The 15,123-nt window shown below is 36.6% G+C and overlaps 1 protein-coding gene across 1 annotated transcript in view; it reads right to left on the reverse strand.

Annotated features, from left to right (window-relative positions):
• The window catches only part of LOC121856058 (choline kinase alpha-like), a 79,441-nt gene that overhangs the window by 40,168 nt on the left and 24,150 nt on the right, over window positions 1–15,123 (reverse strand). Inside the window, exon 2 of the mRNA XM_042351335.1 lies at window positions 11,624–11,721. Within this exon, the coding sequence (XP_042207269.1) occupies window positions 11,624–11,721 (98 nt within the window). The remainder of the gene's footprint in view (window positions 1–11,623; window positions 11,722–15,123) is intronic.

Consider the following 15,123-nt stretch of genomic DNA (forward strand, 5'->3'; position numbering starts at 1 on the left):
AGTCCACCTGTTTTCCCAACCCCCTAGACGACCCAGCTGTCTGGCTTCATTGGGAGGGAGTGGTCGCTATTTTGGTGGAATAAGGTCTCCTTCCACTTCTCAACAAACGGCCACCCTACTACGTCTTGGATTGTTTCCTCCTCTAAAGTGACCCCTAGGTTGATAACTGAACCTAGCAGCTGGTCCAGACTTAACTAATGTTTGTTCATCAAACAAAGCAGCAGAAAGAGGGGAAGAACGTAGCAATAAATAAGCACTACCACTTGAAACATTATTTGTGGCTTGCTTCCTTAGCTAGGCATTTAGTGTAAGGGCTTTCAACAACATTTCCATAAATGAGTTGTACAAGGAATATGGAATCACTTGTATAGCAGTAGCAAAACATCTGTCTTCTTCTGAACTGTCCTCATAGTTTAGAACAAACTTAGTCAATAACTGACACATCATGATTGCAGACCAAATATCTGCTGCCAACTTCCTAAATTTAAATTCTTTAAGAAACAGTGCAGAAGCAACTGGTTTCAAATTTCTTTCATAACTTATATCGGCATATTTTGGAGCCGACAAATACTGGGAAAGTTCATATAAGGAACTCTTTTTGTCATTAAATTGGAACTTCAAAAAACTAAACTTGTGAGCATTCCTGTCTGCGGGAATAAATGTTAAGTCTGAGAGATCATTTTGCGGCAAATATCAGGCCAAGAAATTGTAGTATCACCTTCTAAAAACCTACAGTTACCTGGCCTTCCTTTGTCATTGTAAGTGCTGATAGATCAGCAAGTTTAGAAACATTTTCATAAAATACCTTGAATACGGAATCACAGACTCAGATGTGGTCGAAAACAAAGAAGACTTAGATCTTACCAATGTTACCGAAGGCCTGTTGGGATCGTCCTTACACTCAATGTTACCCATCAGCTGCATGGCAGTCGACAGTAGCCTGTTTCCGCCCATAGTAACCAACACTTTTGCCCCAGGTGGAAGTGGTTGCCAAAATGGGGACAGGATGAAGTCAGTCTCAACAGGTTCTCCCTCCTCTAGAGACTGAACCCTATGATTAGAGCCAACTTCCTCATCCTGACCCTGGAATCCACTAAAATCAAACTGACTAGGTAGTAGTTCTTGTAATCTTCTTACTGCCTCATTATCCATAATATCCAATAACCTACTTTTTTTAGCAGAAGCAGGTTGGTCTAATCAGGAATTAAGTCTGTTACCTATCATCCATAATTCTAAACCTTCTGCCAACTTGGGATCTTTCCTGTGTTTTACATTTAGAAATTTACTCTTCAAGGCTTTGTTCCATCTACCGTATATACTCGTCTATAACTCCCCCTTCGTATATAGGTCGACCCCGATTTTATGACCAAGAAATCGTTAATTTATGATATTCCTCGTTTATAGGTCGACCCAAGTTTTTGAGGGTAAAGGAACAAAAAAACCATCAGAAAAACACTAAGTCCTATAAACTTGTTTACCATTTATTATTACGACACTTTACACTGAAACGCGGGTAGTTTCAACAAAAATATTGTATATTTCCATTCAAGTATTTATTCAAGTCAATTAGGAGGGAATATTATTGTAATACAACAGTTTTCTAACTAAACCATTCGAAAAGCGATTACGGTAACATATTTTGAACGAAAGAAAGCAAAAGTCATTGTTTTCGTCACAATTTTATCCCACTTTCCACTGTAATACGTACGTCATTTCAGCAAAAAATATTACATTTCCTTGAATGTATTATATCAACCACAGTATGAATAGAATATCACTAATATAACAGTATTTTAACAGAAAAATATTAAAAAAAACGAGTAACATATCTTGAACATCGGAAGGTTTGGTAAAGTCTTTTGTTTTCGTCATGTAGTTTATCCTAATTTACATTGAAATACATCACGTTTCAGCAAAACTACTTTTTATTTCTGAGAATATGGAAATGTAATATTTTTGCTGAAATGACGTACGTATTATAGTGGAAAGTGGGATAAAATCGCGACAAAAACAATGACTTTCGCTTTCTTTCGTTGAAAAGATGTTACCGTAATCGCTTTTCGAATGGTTTTCATTTAAAAACTGTTGTATTACATTAATATTCTCTCCTAATTCACTTGTGATGTAACATTTTTTTAACTGAAAACGATTCGAAAAACACGTGTACCGTCTAGCTGATACGGCAGAGCCCTGGTCGCGGAGGCTTTGTGTTTGCATCGGCCCTTCTTAAGCAGCTTTTAATTTTAGCGTACGTTGAAATTGTGTTTACCGGTATATTTTTATTTTCTTGCTTCTTATTTTCCAGAAATATGACAAGTTTGTATATAATACAATGTTACGGTACTTTTAATTAACAAGTATTCATTTTTAAAAATACAGAAGACACCAAACAAATACCAGTACTATGGTTATTTGCGTGACTCTCCCGCCAAAAAAGACCAAACAGCTGGTACTCTCTCCCTCAGCCCTACCAAAAATAGCCCAACGACATCTTTCTTGTAGATTCTCTTCCAATTTCTCACTTTAACTGGTATTTTTTACTTCATATTGCCTACATCAGATAAACTACAGTAATTGAGGTTAGACACTGTTATAAATTTGATTACCAGGTCCTGGCAGGTGCCGTTAGAACCACCTGACCCTACCAACAGTGTTGCAAGTCAGACAGCATTTTTTTAATTATCCATGTGCACGAGAAAGGATGGATGGATGAAGGCGGCATACAAATATGGCTTAAAAAAGTCTGGAACTTTAGACCAGGAGGACTGCGCAAAGAAAAAAGTCTTCTTGTGTGGGATATGTTTCGGTCACATCTTGTTGACAGTGTTACTGCTGGGATTAGGAAGGAAAACACTGATACAGCTGTGATTCCTGGTGGATTAACAAGTCTTGTCCAACCACTGGATGTTTCCATAAACAAACCATTTGAAGATGCGGTAAGAGTGAAGTGGAACAACTGGATGATAGAAGGCGATAAGACATACACAAAGGGAGGCAACATCCAAGCTCCATCACTAGCAATATTATGTGAATGGATTGTAGAGGCCTGGGATGCAATCAGACCAGAAATTGTGGTGAAATCTTTTAAGAAATGTGGAATTTCGAATGCTCTTGATGGAACAGAAGACGACGACTTGTGGGATTATGAGGCTAATGAGAGCGTGAATGAGGATGAAGATATTGATGATCCTATGGCTGATGATGGTGTGATCCATATGACGATGCTGTTCAAGGACAGGACTGGGAGGAGCTATTTGGTGCTGCAGATGATGACAAGGTAAATGATTTTGATGGATTTTAATGAAAATATTCAGAAATATGGTATCGTAGTATTTATTCAAGTCAATTAGGATAGAATATTATTGTAATACAACAGTTTTTTAACTGAAAACCATTCGAAAAGCGATTGCGGTAAAATCTTTTGAACGACGAAAGAAAGTGAAAGTCATTGTTTTCGTCACAATTTTATCCCACTTTCCACTGTAATACGTACGTCATTTCAGCAAAAATATTACATTTCCCTATTTATTTCTGAGAATATATTCATTCAGGCACAGTTAAGGTAAAATATACTTGTGATGTAATATTTTAATGAAAATATTTATAAATAAGGTATCGTATTTTTCTTTTGTTTCAAATTTAATTAACAAAGATTGGTGTTTCAAATTTAATTAACAAAAATTTATGTATCTATAAATAAACTTTTAAAAATGAATACTTTATGTTTTACATACTCCTGTGCATACCATACCATGCATTTGGCTACTTTGGGCTTGCTATGATGACGCAAGAGATCTGCCCTGGCAACTGTACCGACACTCACAGCGGGTGGTGCGTTGGTGCGTCGTTTCCATTGTTTACTGGTAGTTACTGGTAAATATTTTTCAACCTAACGAAACTATTACCCGTATAGAGGTCGACCCCCAACTTTTTGCCAAAAAATTTGGTCTTAAGAACTCGTGCTATACACGGGTATATACGGTATTTTTAATTTGGATCAACAATAATTCTTTCTTATCTCCTGCAGCTTGATTAATTTATAAAATTTTATCATAACAAACTGCACAATTCAATGGTGAAAACAGGTTGTCTGAGACACAGCTGCTGTGAATTATGCAAGCCAAATGAGGATCTAACTTGGTAATCCAAGTGGCTATACATCCTTGACAATTACATGTAGTATGGCCCCCTTGGGTCCTGGGTGAAACTACTACTACAGGTGGCCTATCAAAAATCCGGCAACCGATAAACCGGAACCTTCAGTTTTCCGGCATGGATTTCAGAGCGCATTTTCAAATATTTCTATGTTTATTTAATGAAGATATATGTTTTAGCTCATAAAATTCATACAAATTACCCGGCCAGAATATAATTTACATTGCTGGAATTCTTACAATTTGATGATCATTTTGAATATAAACATCATAGATTTTGCATTAGACATACAAATTTTAGATATAATGTTTACTCTGAGTAAATATGTTATCTTTTGTGCAAAATATATGAAATTTATATTCAAAATATTCCTGGTCTTACAAGGAATCCAGCAATGTCAATTATATTATCCTAACTTCAGTCTGAGGTATTATTTATTACTAAAAAGGTAAATAGTCTGGTTTTCCCACACATTTATCTGGTAGGGAGGGTTGGTGGGGGATGGGGGGAGGGAGGGACCGTCCGACCATCTGGCACGGTGTGAAGAATATTTTTTTTTTTTATTAACTGAAGATATTTGTTTTAGCTCATAAAATTCATACAAATTACCCGGCCAGAATATAATTTACATTGCTGGAATTCTTACAATTTGATGATCATTTTGAATATAAACATCATAGATTTTGCATTAGACATAAAAATTTTAGATATAATGTTTACTCTGAATAAATATGTTTTCTTTTGTGCAAAATATATGACATTTATATTCAAAATATTCCTGGTCTTACAAGGAATCCAGCAATGTCAATTATATTATCCTAACTTAAGTGTTTAATTTTCTTTGTTTAAAGGACTGTACAGGTAGTCATTTTCTGTTAAACTTATACAGTTGTACCCCACTTAACGCGGTCAATTGAACCCAGAGGGTCCCGCGTTAAGTGAACAACAGAACATATGGGATTAATTCCAATAGAAACCGGCCCGACCCCCAAACTCCACTTTTTGAAGGCACATACCTATGTTGTAGTAAAAATAACATCTGAATTTTATGATGGTACATGCACACAATTAATACTTAAGAGAAATAGAGAAATACAGTCACCAAGTTAATGTCCATTCAAATAATGGACTCAACTCCCTCCCCCTCTCACACTACACAGCCGGCTAACAGATGGTCGGTCGGTCCCTCCCTCCCCCCCCCACCCCCCACCAACCGTCCCAAGGAGATGTGTGGGATAACCTCAAACTAAAGTTAGGAAAATATAATTGACATTGCTGGATTCCTTGTAAGACCAGGAATATTTTGAATATAAATGTCATATATTTTGCACAAAAGATAACATAGTTACCTAGAGAAAAATTTTTATCTAAAAATTGTAAGTTTAAAGCAAAATATATGATGTTTATATTCAAAATGATCACCAAATTATAAGAATTCCAGCAATGTAAATTATATTCTGACCGGGTAATTTGTATGAATTTTATGAGCTAAAACAAATATCTTCAGTTAATAAAAAAAAAATAATCTTCACGACACTATCTGTCAATCAAAGTACCCCACCTTGCCTCCCCCCCTCTTCCAACCGCGCGGTCAGTCCCAACCCTCCCCCCACCCCCCACCAATCCTCCCTTCCAGAGTTTTTAACATTTAGTATTAAATAATACCTCAGATTAAAGTTAGGATAATATAATTGACATTGCTGGATTCCTTGTAAGACCAGGAATATTTTGAATATAAATGTCATATATTTTGGACAAAAGATACCATAGTTACCTAGAGAAAAATTTTTATCTAAAAATTGTTAGTTTAAAGCAAAATATATGATGTTTATATTCAAAATGATCGCCAAATTATAAGAATTCCAGCAATGTAAATTATATTCTGACCGGGTAATTTGTATGAATTTTATGAGCTAAAACAAATATCTTCAGTTAATAAAAAAAAATAATAATTCTTCACAGGGTAACAGATGGTCGGTCGGTCCCTCCCTCCCCCCCACCCCCCACCAACCGTCCCAAGGAGATGTGTGGGATAACCACTAAATTTTAATAAATAATACCTCAAACTAAAGTTAGGATAATATAATTGACATTGCTGGATTCCTTGTAAGACCAGGAATATTTTGAATATAAATGTCATATTTTGCACAAAAGATACCATAGTTACCTAGAGAAAAATTTTTATCTAAAAATTGTAAGTTTAAAGCAAAATATATGATGTTTATATTCAAAATGATCACCAAATTATAAGAATTCCAGCAATGTAAATTATATTCTGGCCTGGTAATTTGTATGAATTTTATGAGCTAAAACAGGCAGTCAGGCAGGGTGGCGGGTGGGGCAAATCTAAAAATAGCGTCTCGGACACTCACCGCGTATATGTGGAAAAAATCCGCGTTAAGTGAAAGTTCAGCTTTGGCAAGGCACCGCTTATATGCGAAAACGCGTTAAGTGAAACCGCGTTAGGCGGGGTAAAACTGTACAGCAAATATAACCATCAGTTTTCCGGCATTTTCGAAAATCCAGCACTCCTCAGGTCCCGAGGTTGCCGGATTTTTGATAGGCCACCTGTACTGAATTCACATCCTCTACTGACGGACATTTCCTTGTATGTAGTGTATGAGCTGAACTTTCCAGTCATTGTATCTCCTCACTCAACACTAGATCCCCAGGGACAGTTCTGTGGTCTCCATCCTCTAGCAGTCCAGACAAGTGTCCTTCATCTTCCAGTTGCACATCATTCATCTAAACTAGGAGGAACACTATGAGCCACACTGTATCATCATAATAATACAAGGGAGACAACATTTTCTCCCAAACATAATCAATATGACTCCTAACTGTGATACTTTAGTAAGTTATTTCATTAATATCTCTTATTGTTATATAAGTCACCAGTGTGACAATCATAAACAACTAACTCACTATATCATACACCTCGCCCTTCTCTTATCTCAATTATCCCTCAGCTCAATGAACTTTGTTTCTTAATCAAGCTAACTTCATTTTAGAGCATTAATATTTTGAGGAATCACCAAGTTCTCTATTTGTTGCCAATCAGGGTGCACAGACATCACCGCTTCAACTAATCATGCTTGAGCGATGATGCCTGAGTGAGCATCAAGTCACCCAGAAGGGTTGACAGTGCTGAGCTGCTACCATAGCACTCAACTGGCTAACATTGTTCACCATTACTTTAGCAATATGTATTGGGTTGAGAATTCCACCCTAAATGGTTCTCATATAACCCATACTAAGGATACAAAGTCCATCTCAAGATAACTCTAGATTGCTAGTAAGACCGGAAGATTAGCGTCCGGAAGGAACACTAAGACTAGCAGCCTCGCTAAAGTTCGCCTGGAAAGGCTGAACCCGCTACTGAGGACATGAATAAAATAGAGTTATGAAGAGAAAAACTTAACTCTGGCCTGCATGCTGAGAGTAATTAGATAACCCAGGGCGGAAGCCCGAAAAGTTTTGTGAACGAACATGAGGAGAGGGATGGCCACATATACAGTATCATGGTTTTCATACTTGCACGTGTATAATTGAGACAAAGAAAAAATTTATATATAGTATATATATATACATATATATATCTATACAGTGGTCTCTCGGTTAACGAATGCCTCGGGTAACGAAATTTCGGTTAACGAATTACCTCCCATAAGGATCTTCAATTCGGTTAACGAACAAAAATTTGATTAACAAAATCCTTACGAAAATCACGTTTTGTTGTGAGCAATAGCTGGTCAGCTGATGGCCCAATCTGCCAATTCAGTAATCTGTTCTATGTTTAAATTCGTTTCCAATTGAGTAAATATCATTTAAGTTGAGCTTTTTTAATATTTTTTAATGTTTTATATTAAAATAATTAGTTATTTTAACATTTATTTAACATATTGGCAATACATGTATTATCTGGACATTATATGAATTATCCCTGTACCCTCTCAGTCTGGCTTGTTTAATGAGAGAGAGCAGCCATTTTGTTGGTGTCTTGAATATTTTTGCATATTTCATCGAAATTATTGGTCATTCTGAACCTTAGTTAACATATTGATAATATATAGTGTAGTGCAGTGTTGATTTAAAGAAAATAATCTTGAATTACACCTAGTGATCTTAAAATTTTATTGGTGAAATGACGGCATCAAGCATAGGTCCCCAGAAAGGTGCTTTCTCCTCCTTCCCCACTTCCTTCTTTTCTCCCTTCTCCTCCACCCCCACTTCTAATTCCCATCATCATCATCATCAACCAGGAACCTTCTACCTACACACCTCAGAGTAAGTGTACTTTACCTCATTTTATTTTACTTTGTATGTATTTTTCTGTGAGCTGGAACCAATTATCCAATATCCCATTGAAACAATAGATTCGGTTAACAAAATTTTCCGTTAACGAAAGATTTTCTGGAACGTATTTTCGAGTCCCAACGTTAGTGATCGAGCTGTGTACTGACAAAATTTTTGTTTGTAATTCTCTCTAAAACGGCTGGCAAGCGTAAAAGTGAGAGTTTTTACGGTGCTGAGAAGAAAAAGAGACCCAGAAATTTATGTAAATCTACCCAAAATACAGTTGAATGCATTTTTATTAATATGTACTATGTACTAAAAATTTTATCTCTTGTGCAAAATATATGATGTTTATATTCAAATTAATCACAATCGTATAAGAATTCCAGCAATGAAAATTATATTCTCCCCGGTCACTTCTGTGACATTTTATAAGCAAAAAACAAAAACTAAAGCTGAAGGACATAAATAAACAAATAAATACTTCACTAGATCTTTGGCGCCAACTGTCAAACATGTTACTGTCACCTCCCCTTCCCCTCTCCAGGGTTTGGTGGATTTAGGCTTTAAGTTTTTATCTTATATAATATCACAGACTAAAGTTAGGAGAATATAATTTGCATTGCTGGAATCCTTGCAAGACAGTGAATAATTTGAATATAAACATCATATACAGTATTACCCCGCCTAACGCGGTTTCACTTAATGCGTTTTATCATATACGCGGTGCCTCGCCAGAGCTGAACTTTCACTTAACACGGATTTTTTCCACATATACGCGGTGAGTGTCCGGCTCGAGACGCTATTTTTAGATTTGCCCCACCCGCCACCCTGCCTGACTGCCTGTTTTAGCTCATAAAATTCATACAAATTACCCGGCCAGAATATAATTTACATTGCTGGAATTCTTATAATTTGGTGATCATTTTGAATATAAACATCATATATTTTGCATTAGACATACAAATTTTAGATAAAATGTTTTCTGAGTAAATATGTTATCTTTTGTGCAAAATATATGACATTTATATTCAAAATATTCCTGGTCTTACAAGGAATCCAGCAATGTCAATTATATTATCCTAACTTTAATCTGAGGTATTATTTAATACAAAATGTTAAAATTTATTTTTTTCACCCCACATCTCTTGAAGGGAGGATTGGTGGGGGGTGGGGGGGAGGGTTGGGACTGACTGCATGGTTGGAAGAGGGGGGGAGGCAAGGTGGGGTACTTTGATTGACAGATAGTGTCGTGAAGATTATTTTTTTTTTTATTAACTGAAGATATTTGTTTTAGCTCATAAAATTCATACAAATTACCCGGTCAGAATATAATTTACATTGCTGGAATTCTTATAATTTGGTGATCATTTTGAATATAAACATCATATATTTTGCATTAGACATACAAATTTTAGATAAAATTTTTTCTCTGGGTAACTATGTTATCTTTTGTGCAAAATATATGACATTTATATTCAAAATATTCCTGGTCTTACAAGGAATCCAGCAATGTCAATTGTATTATCCTAACTTTAGTTTGAGGTATTATTTATTAAAATTTAGTGGTTTTCCCCCAAAAATTTCTCAGAGAGGGAAGAGCCGGCAGTGTAGTGTGAGAGTGGGAGGGAGTTGAGTCCATTATTTGAATGGACATTAACTTGGCGACTGTATTTCTCTATTTCTCTTAAGTATTAATTGTGTGCATGTACCATCATAAAATTAAGATGTTATTTTTACTACAACATAGTTATGTGTCTTCAAAAAGTGGAGTTTGGGGGTCGGGCTGGTTTCTATTGGAATTAATCCCATATGTTCTGTTGTTCACTTAACGCGGATTTCACTTAACACGGGACCCTCTGGGTTCTATTGACCGCGTTAAGTGGGGTACAACTGTATTTTGCACAAGAGATAAAAACTTCAATACATTAGTACATTTTAATAATGTAAAAAATTTTCAACTGTATTTTGGGTAGATTTATATAAATTTCTTCATTTATTTTTATTCATTCACATGCACACACCATACTAAAAGAAACGTAAAAGAAATAAATGACCCAAGTGCAAACCTGTACTGTACATTTACTAAATGATTAGGGTACTAAAATTTTTGTCTAGTGCAAATTAAAGCTTGTTTATATTCAAATTAATCACTATCTTACAAGAATCCCAGCAATGTAAATTATATTCTCCCAGGTCATTTCAGTGGCAAATTATAAGAGAAAAGCTTAGTCACTCTTAAGGACTGATAAATAAACACACATTAGACCTTCAGCGCCAACTGTCAAACATATCACCTCACCTCCCCCCCCACTCCCTCCCTCTCCCCCATCTGCCCAGCCAGGGTTTTAGGCTTACAGTTTTCATCTTATATAATATCACAGACTAAAGTTAGGAGAATATAATTTGCATTGCTGGGATCCTTGCAAGACAGTGAATAATTTGAATATAAACGTCATATATTTTGCACAAGAGATAAAATTTAATCACCTGTATCACATTACAGTAGTGACTTAAGAGTTCTAGTGTATATATATGATATATATATAGTGATTTAAGGGCGATTTCGGGAAATTTGTAGGAGTGTTTCTGACTGTATGCATTTTTTGGCTTTACTTTGTATGTACTTTTCCTGTGAGTTGTAACCAATTGTGTTTGTAAATCGAGGGACCACTGTATTATTTTTGCATTTTCGACTTACGACCAATTCGACTTACGACCTGGTCGTCGGTCCCTAACCCCGCCGTAAGTCGGGGACTGGCTGTATTTCAAAATAATACTCATTTATGATAAATACACCTTGTACTGTACTTTGTACAATTAATTAGACAACCAGATTGTAAATATAATTTTCAAAATAAATCAACATCTCAAAGTTTAACTCTCCACAATAAGGTGATTAAAATTTGCCTTCTTACCAATCTGACCTCCATGGATCTGACTGAGATTAAGTACCAAAAATATCAACAATTTGGACAGAATGCTCTTATACAGTACTTTTATCCTCTGGCCTTACATACACATTTAGTGACCATGAAGGGCCCCTGAAGCATGAAACCTGTGTGTCTTTAAGGTCAGCCATGAAAACAGTCACAAAATTCTTCATTATTATCTACATAACAAATAAACTGAACAAATCCTACATGGTTTATGTTCTGTCATCATTACTTACGTGCGTAATGCTTCCCCTGAATATCCACCAGTGGATGGCGCGAGCTTTCCTCTTCGTGATGCCCCATAAGCTTCCAGATAGGATCGGATGAAGTGAAGCTGTAAGAGAGAAAAATCTGAAGATGACAGAGTATCTTTCTGCCTGTCTTCCTATCCAATGGTCAATCCCTCCCTCCCACCCACCCAACATCAACTGTATACCTTGTAATAGAACAGTTAACCATAAAATGGAGTGCCAACATGCTAACCACTCCAACTGCCAAGAAGCTTTAACAATGAAAAAGAATCCAAACAAGACTCAGTATAGAAATACCGGTAAACAAAGAGTACACTATACCCTCATTTATTGGATAAAAAAGTCACTGGGTCATTTGAATGTTTGAAAAATCGAAACTAACCGAGTTTGAAATATTTTGACTTCATTCAGCAATTTCTGAATTTATATTATCAAATATTCATTCATTTTCTGTTCAGTTTTTGTGCCTTGTCTTGGCTGCTTTATAAGATAATCTATTTATAATCACTGTGCAAGCATAATTTTTTTTTCAATGTACTGTATATACAGTACAGTACTGTAATAATAAAGTAAATGAGCCATTTTTTTCTAAAAACCAGATTTTGTGATATAACCCAGAATGCGACTCTTAGCCTTTAACCTAGGTATGTTAATGCCTAGCAATAACTCGCCAGGACAACATACAAGCAATTAAAACATCTAATAATTACTTAATAAGCAATATTAGGAGGACACGTCGCTGCCTGGCATTTAATTGCAACTGTCGAAACCCCCCCCCCTTACATCCCATCGCACGCACTGCCACCATCATCTCTTGCCTTAGAGCAAGCAGTAAACAAAAGTCAACTCTCGAGAGGTGGAGATGGGTGGGTTATCGGCGTAGCATTCTGGGTTATATCACAAAAACTGGTTTTTAGAAAAAAAAATGGCTTTTTGTTCAACCTCAGAATGCGACGCTTAGCTTTGAATACCCGAGCAGGAGGTGGAGAGGGAGGTGACTTTGCATACAAGGCTCCGCTAACTTAGGTCCAGATTATGATTATAAACCGTGTAGAATATTTCCAAAATTAGGAACAATTACCGGAAGGTAAAATGTTAATTTACAGATCTCAATTAGGATACTCACTTTATTATGGTGATGAAGAAGTTGTCTTTGAAAGTTTTTGAAGATCTCCAAAAGCCCATTTCCTTGATCTGACTGAAGCTCATACTGTATGCCGCAGAAAGGACACAGACCCTGCGCATTTCCTAGTGTCATGTGCCAAAAATTTCTTGCCAGGGTCTGCTTGATTCACTAATTGAGATAAAGATATTATCATTTAACTAGAAGACAATTTCTTACCATCCCTGGATGAGAAAACATAGGGGCCTCGATTAGGGAATCTGGATAACCATTCCTGAAGATTTTTAACTGGGCACAATATATGAGGAACCCTTGTCTCATCCATTAGGCATTTTAATCCCAATAGGTTGAGCTTGGAAATCTTCCCTTTCATTTTTTCTTAGGATCTCCGTAGGAAAAAGGGTAACATCCTACTTAGAAAATACCAATAATGATGGATTATTGGAAATTGAAATCAGTTCACTTATTCTCATACCTGTTGCTATTGCTAGAAGGAAGGCTGCCTTCTGTAGTAATTTATCCCTGTTCAGATTTTTATTGTAATTAGGCCCCATAAGAAATTTAGTAACTTTTTCCAGAGACCAAGGTGGGATTCTCTTAGGCCGAGGGGTCTCTGAATGAAAAAGGACGATCTTAGCATTTAATATATCCTTGGGTTCAAAGTAATATTAAAACCCCAAGCCAGAGGGTCAACCAATGCTGATTTATAAGATGCAATTGTCGATCCTTGAAGGCCTTTAACTCTGAACAGAAATTCTAAAAATTCTAACACAACTGTTTCCGACAATGATTCTGGAGTTGTTAACTTGATAAATTGTTGAAAAAGATTCCAAGCTTTCTCATATTGAATATAAGTTTGGGGTCTATGACCTGCTAATATATGGTTAGCTATATTGGGATTACCCAACAACCTATTTAAACTCCTTTTGAGAAACTCCAAGCGTGAAGTGCCAAGGATATCTCGAACTGAGAATGTAGTAACTGGTCTAGACATCCTTGTTGCAATTGTAGCAGATTCGGGCACCAGTCCAGCAGATCCAGGCACCAAGGTTGTAGGATCCAATGTGGTGCAATTAAGAGGACCTTGTGTATTGGAAGGATCTGAGTTTGTGAACCACTTTGGGCAATATTTTCACAGGTGGGAACAGATAGATTGAACTCCAAAGGTTCCAATCTAAGAGTAGAGCATTTCCTAAAAGATTCGACCTCTCCAGAGATGCATAAAATTGCATCTTGTGATTTGTTAGGGAGGCAAACAGATCTATCTGTGGAGTTCCAAACTTCTTTACTAGACTCTTGAACTCTGATACCTTTAGGGACCATTCTGTTTCTGTCGATACTGGCCGGAGACGGGACAGCGCATCTGCCCAATTGTTTTGCACTCCCAGTATATAAGTTGCTTTGAGGAAAAGTGTTTGTGTTGCACAAATACTGAACAAATTTTCTGATAGTTGTAGAAGGGGCCAAGACCTTGTTGACCCTTGATGATTGAGACAAAACACTGCCGTTTTGTTGTCCATGGCAAACAGGATCGTCATATTTTGTAAATTTGGGTTTGCCGACAAAAAGAATAGAACCACTGCTAATTCTTTTATATTTATGTGTTTGTCCCAAAGGAAGTTGCTCCACTTTCCTTGATTGAATTCCCCTTTTGAAGAATGGTATCCCCATCCTATTTTGGATGCATCCGTACAAACGACCAGACATGTTTGAGGTGGAACCCAGGGAGAGGGACCGATTAGATTGTCCCAGTTTGTCCACCATAACAGATGATTCTTTATCTGAATAGGGAGAGAAGAAGCAACGTTTCTGTTTCTGCGAAGCAACTTCGAGCCCAGATGAGATAGTTGCTTTTTCCTTAACTTTCCCAATGGAACCACTATTGTGGCAAAATTCAACAGACCCAGAAGTTTTCCCAATCGTGCCAAGAAACCTTGTGCTTTACACAAAAGGCTTCTACTTTGTTTATCAAATCTGTTATTTTTGTTCCTGGTAAACTGACTGACTGCTGATTTGTATCCCAGTGGAGACCTAACCAATCCAACTTTTGATATGGTACTAATTTTGATTTGACCTGGTTTATCTTTAAACCAAGGTTTTGAAATAGTACTAGTGTACGTTGGGTCGCCCTTTGACAATCTTCGAAAGAGTTTCCCATTATCAGCCAATCGTCTAGATAAGCAAAGGTTCTTGTGCCCTCCTTTGCAAGGATCTTTCTGGGAATATTTGCCAGTTTTGTAAAGACTTTTGGTGCAATTGTCAGACCGAATGGCATCACTGTGAATTGATAACTTAATTCCCCTACTTTGAACACCAGAAATTTTCTGTACCTGGAAGCAACAGGAACGTGATAATAGGCATC

Source organism: Homarus americanus, unplaced genomic scaffold (genome assembly GCF_018991925.1).
Source record: "Homarus americanus isolate GMGI-L3 unplaced genomic scaffold, GMGI_Hamer_2.0 scaffold11628, whole genome shotgun sequence".
In the NCBI taxonomy this organism is placed as follows: domain Eukaryota; kingdom Metazoa; phylum Arthropoda; class Malacostraca; order Decapoda; family Nephropidae; genus Homarus; species Homarus americanus.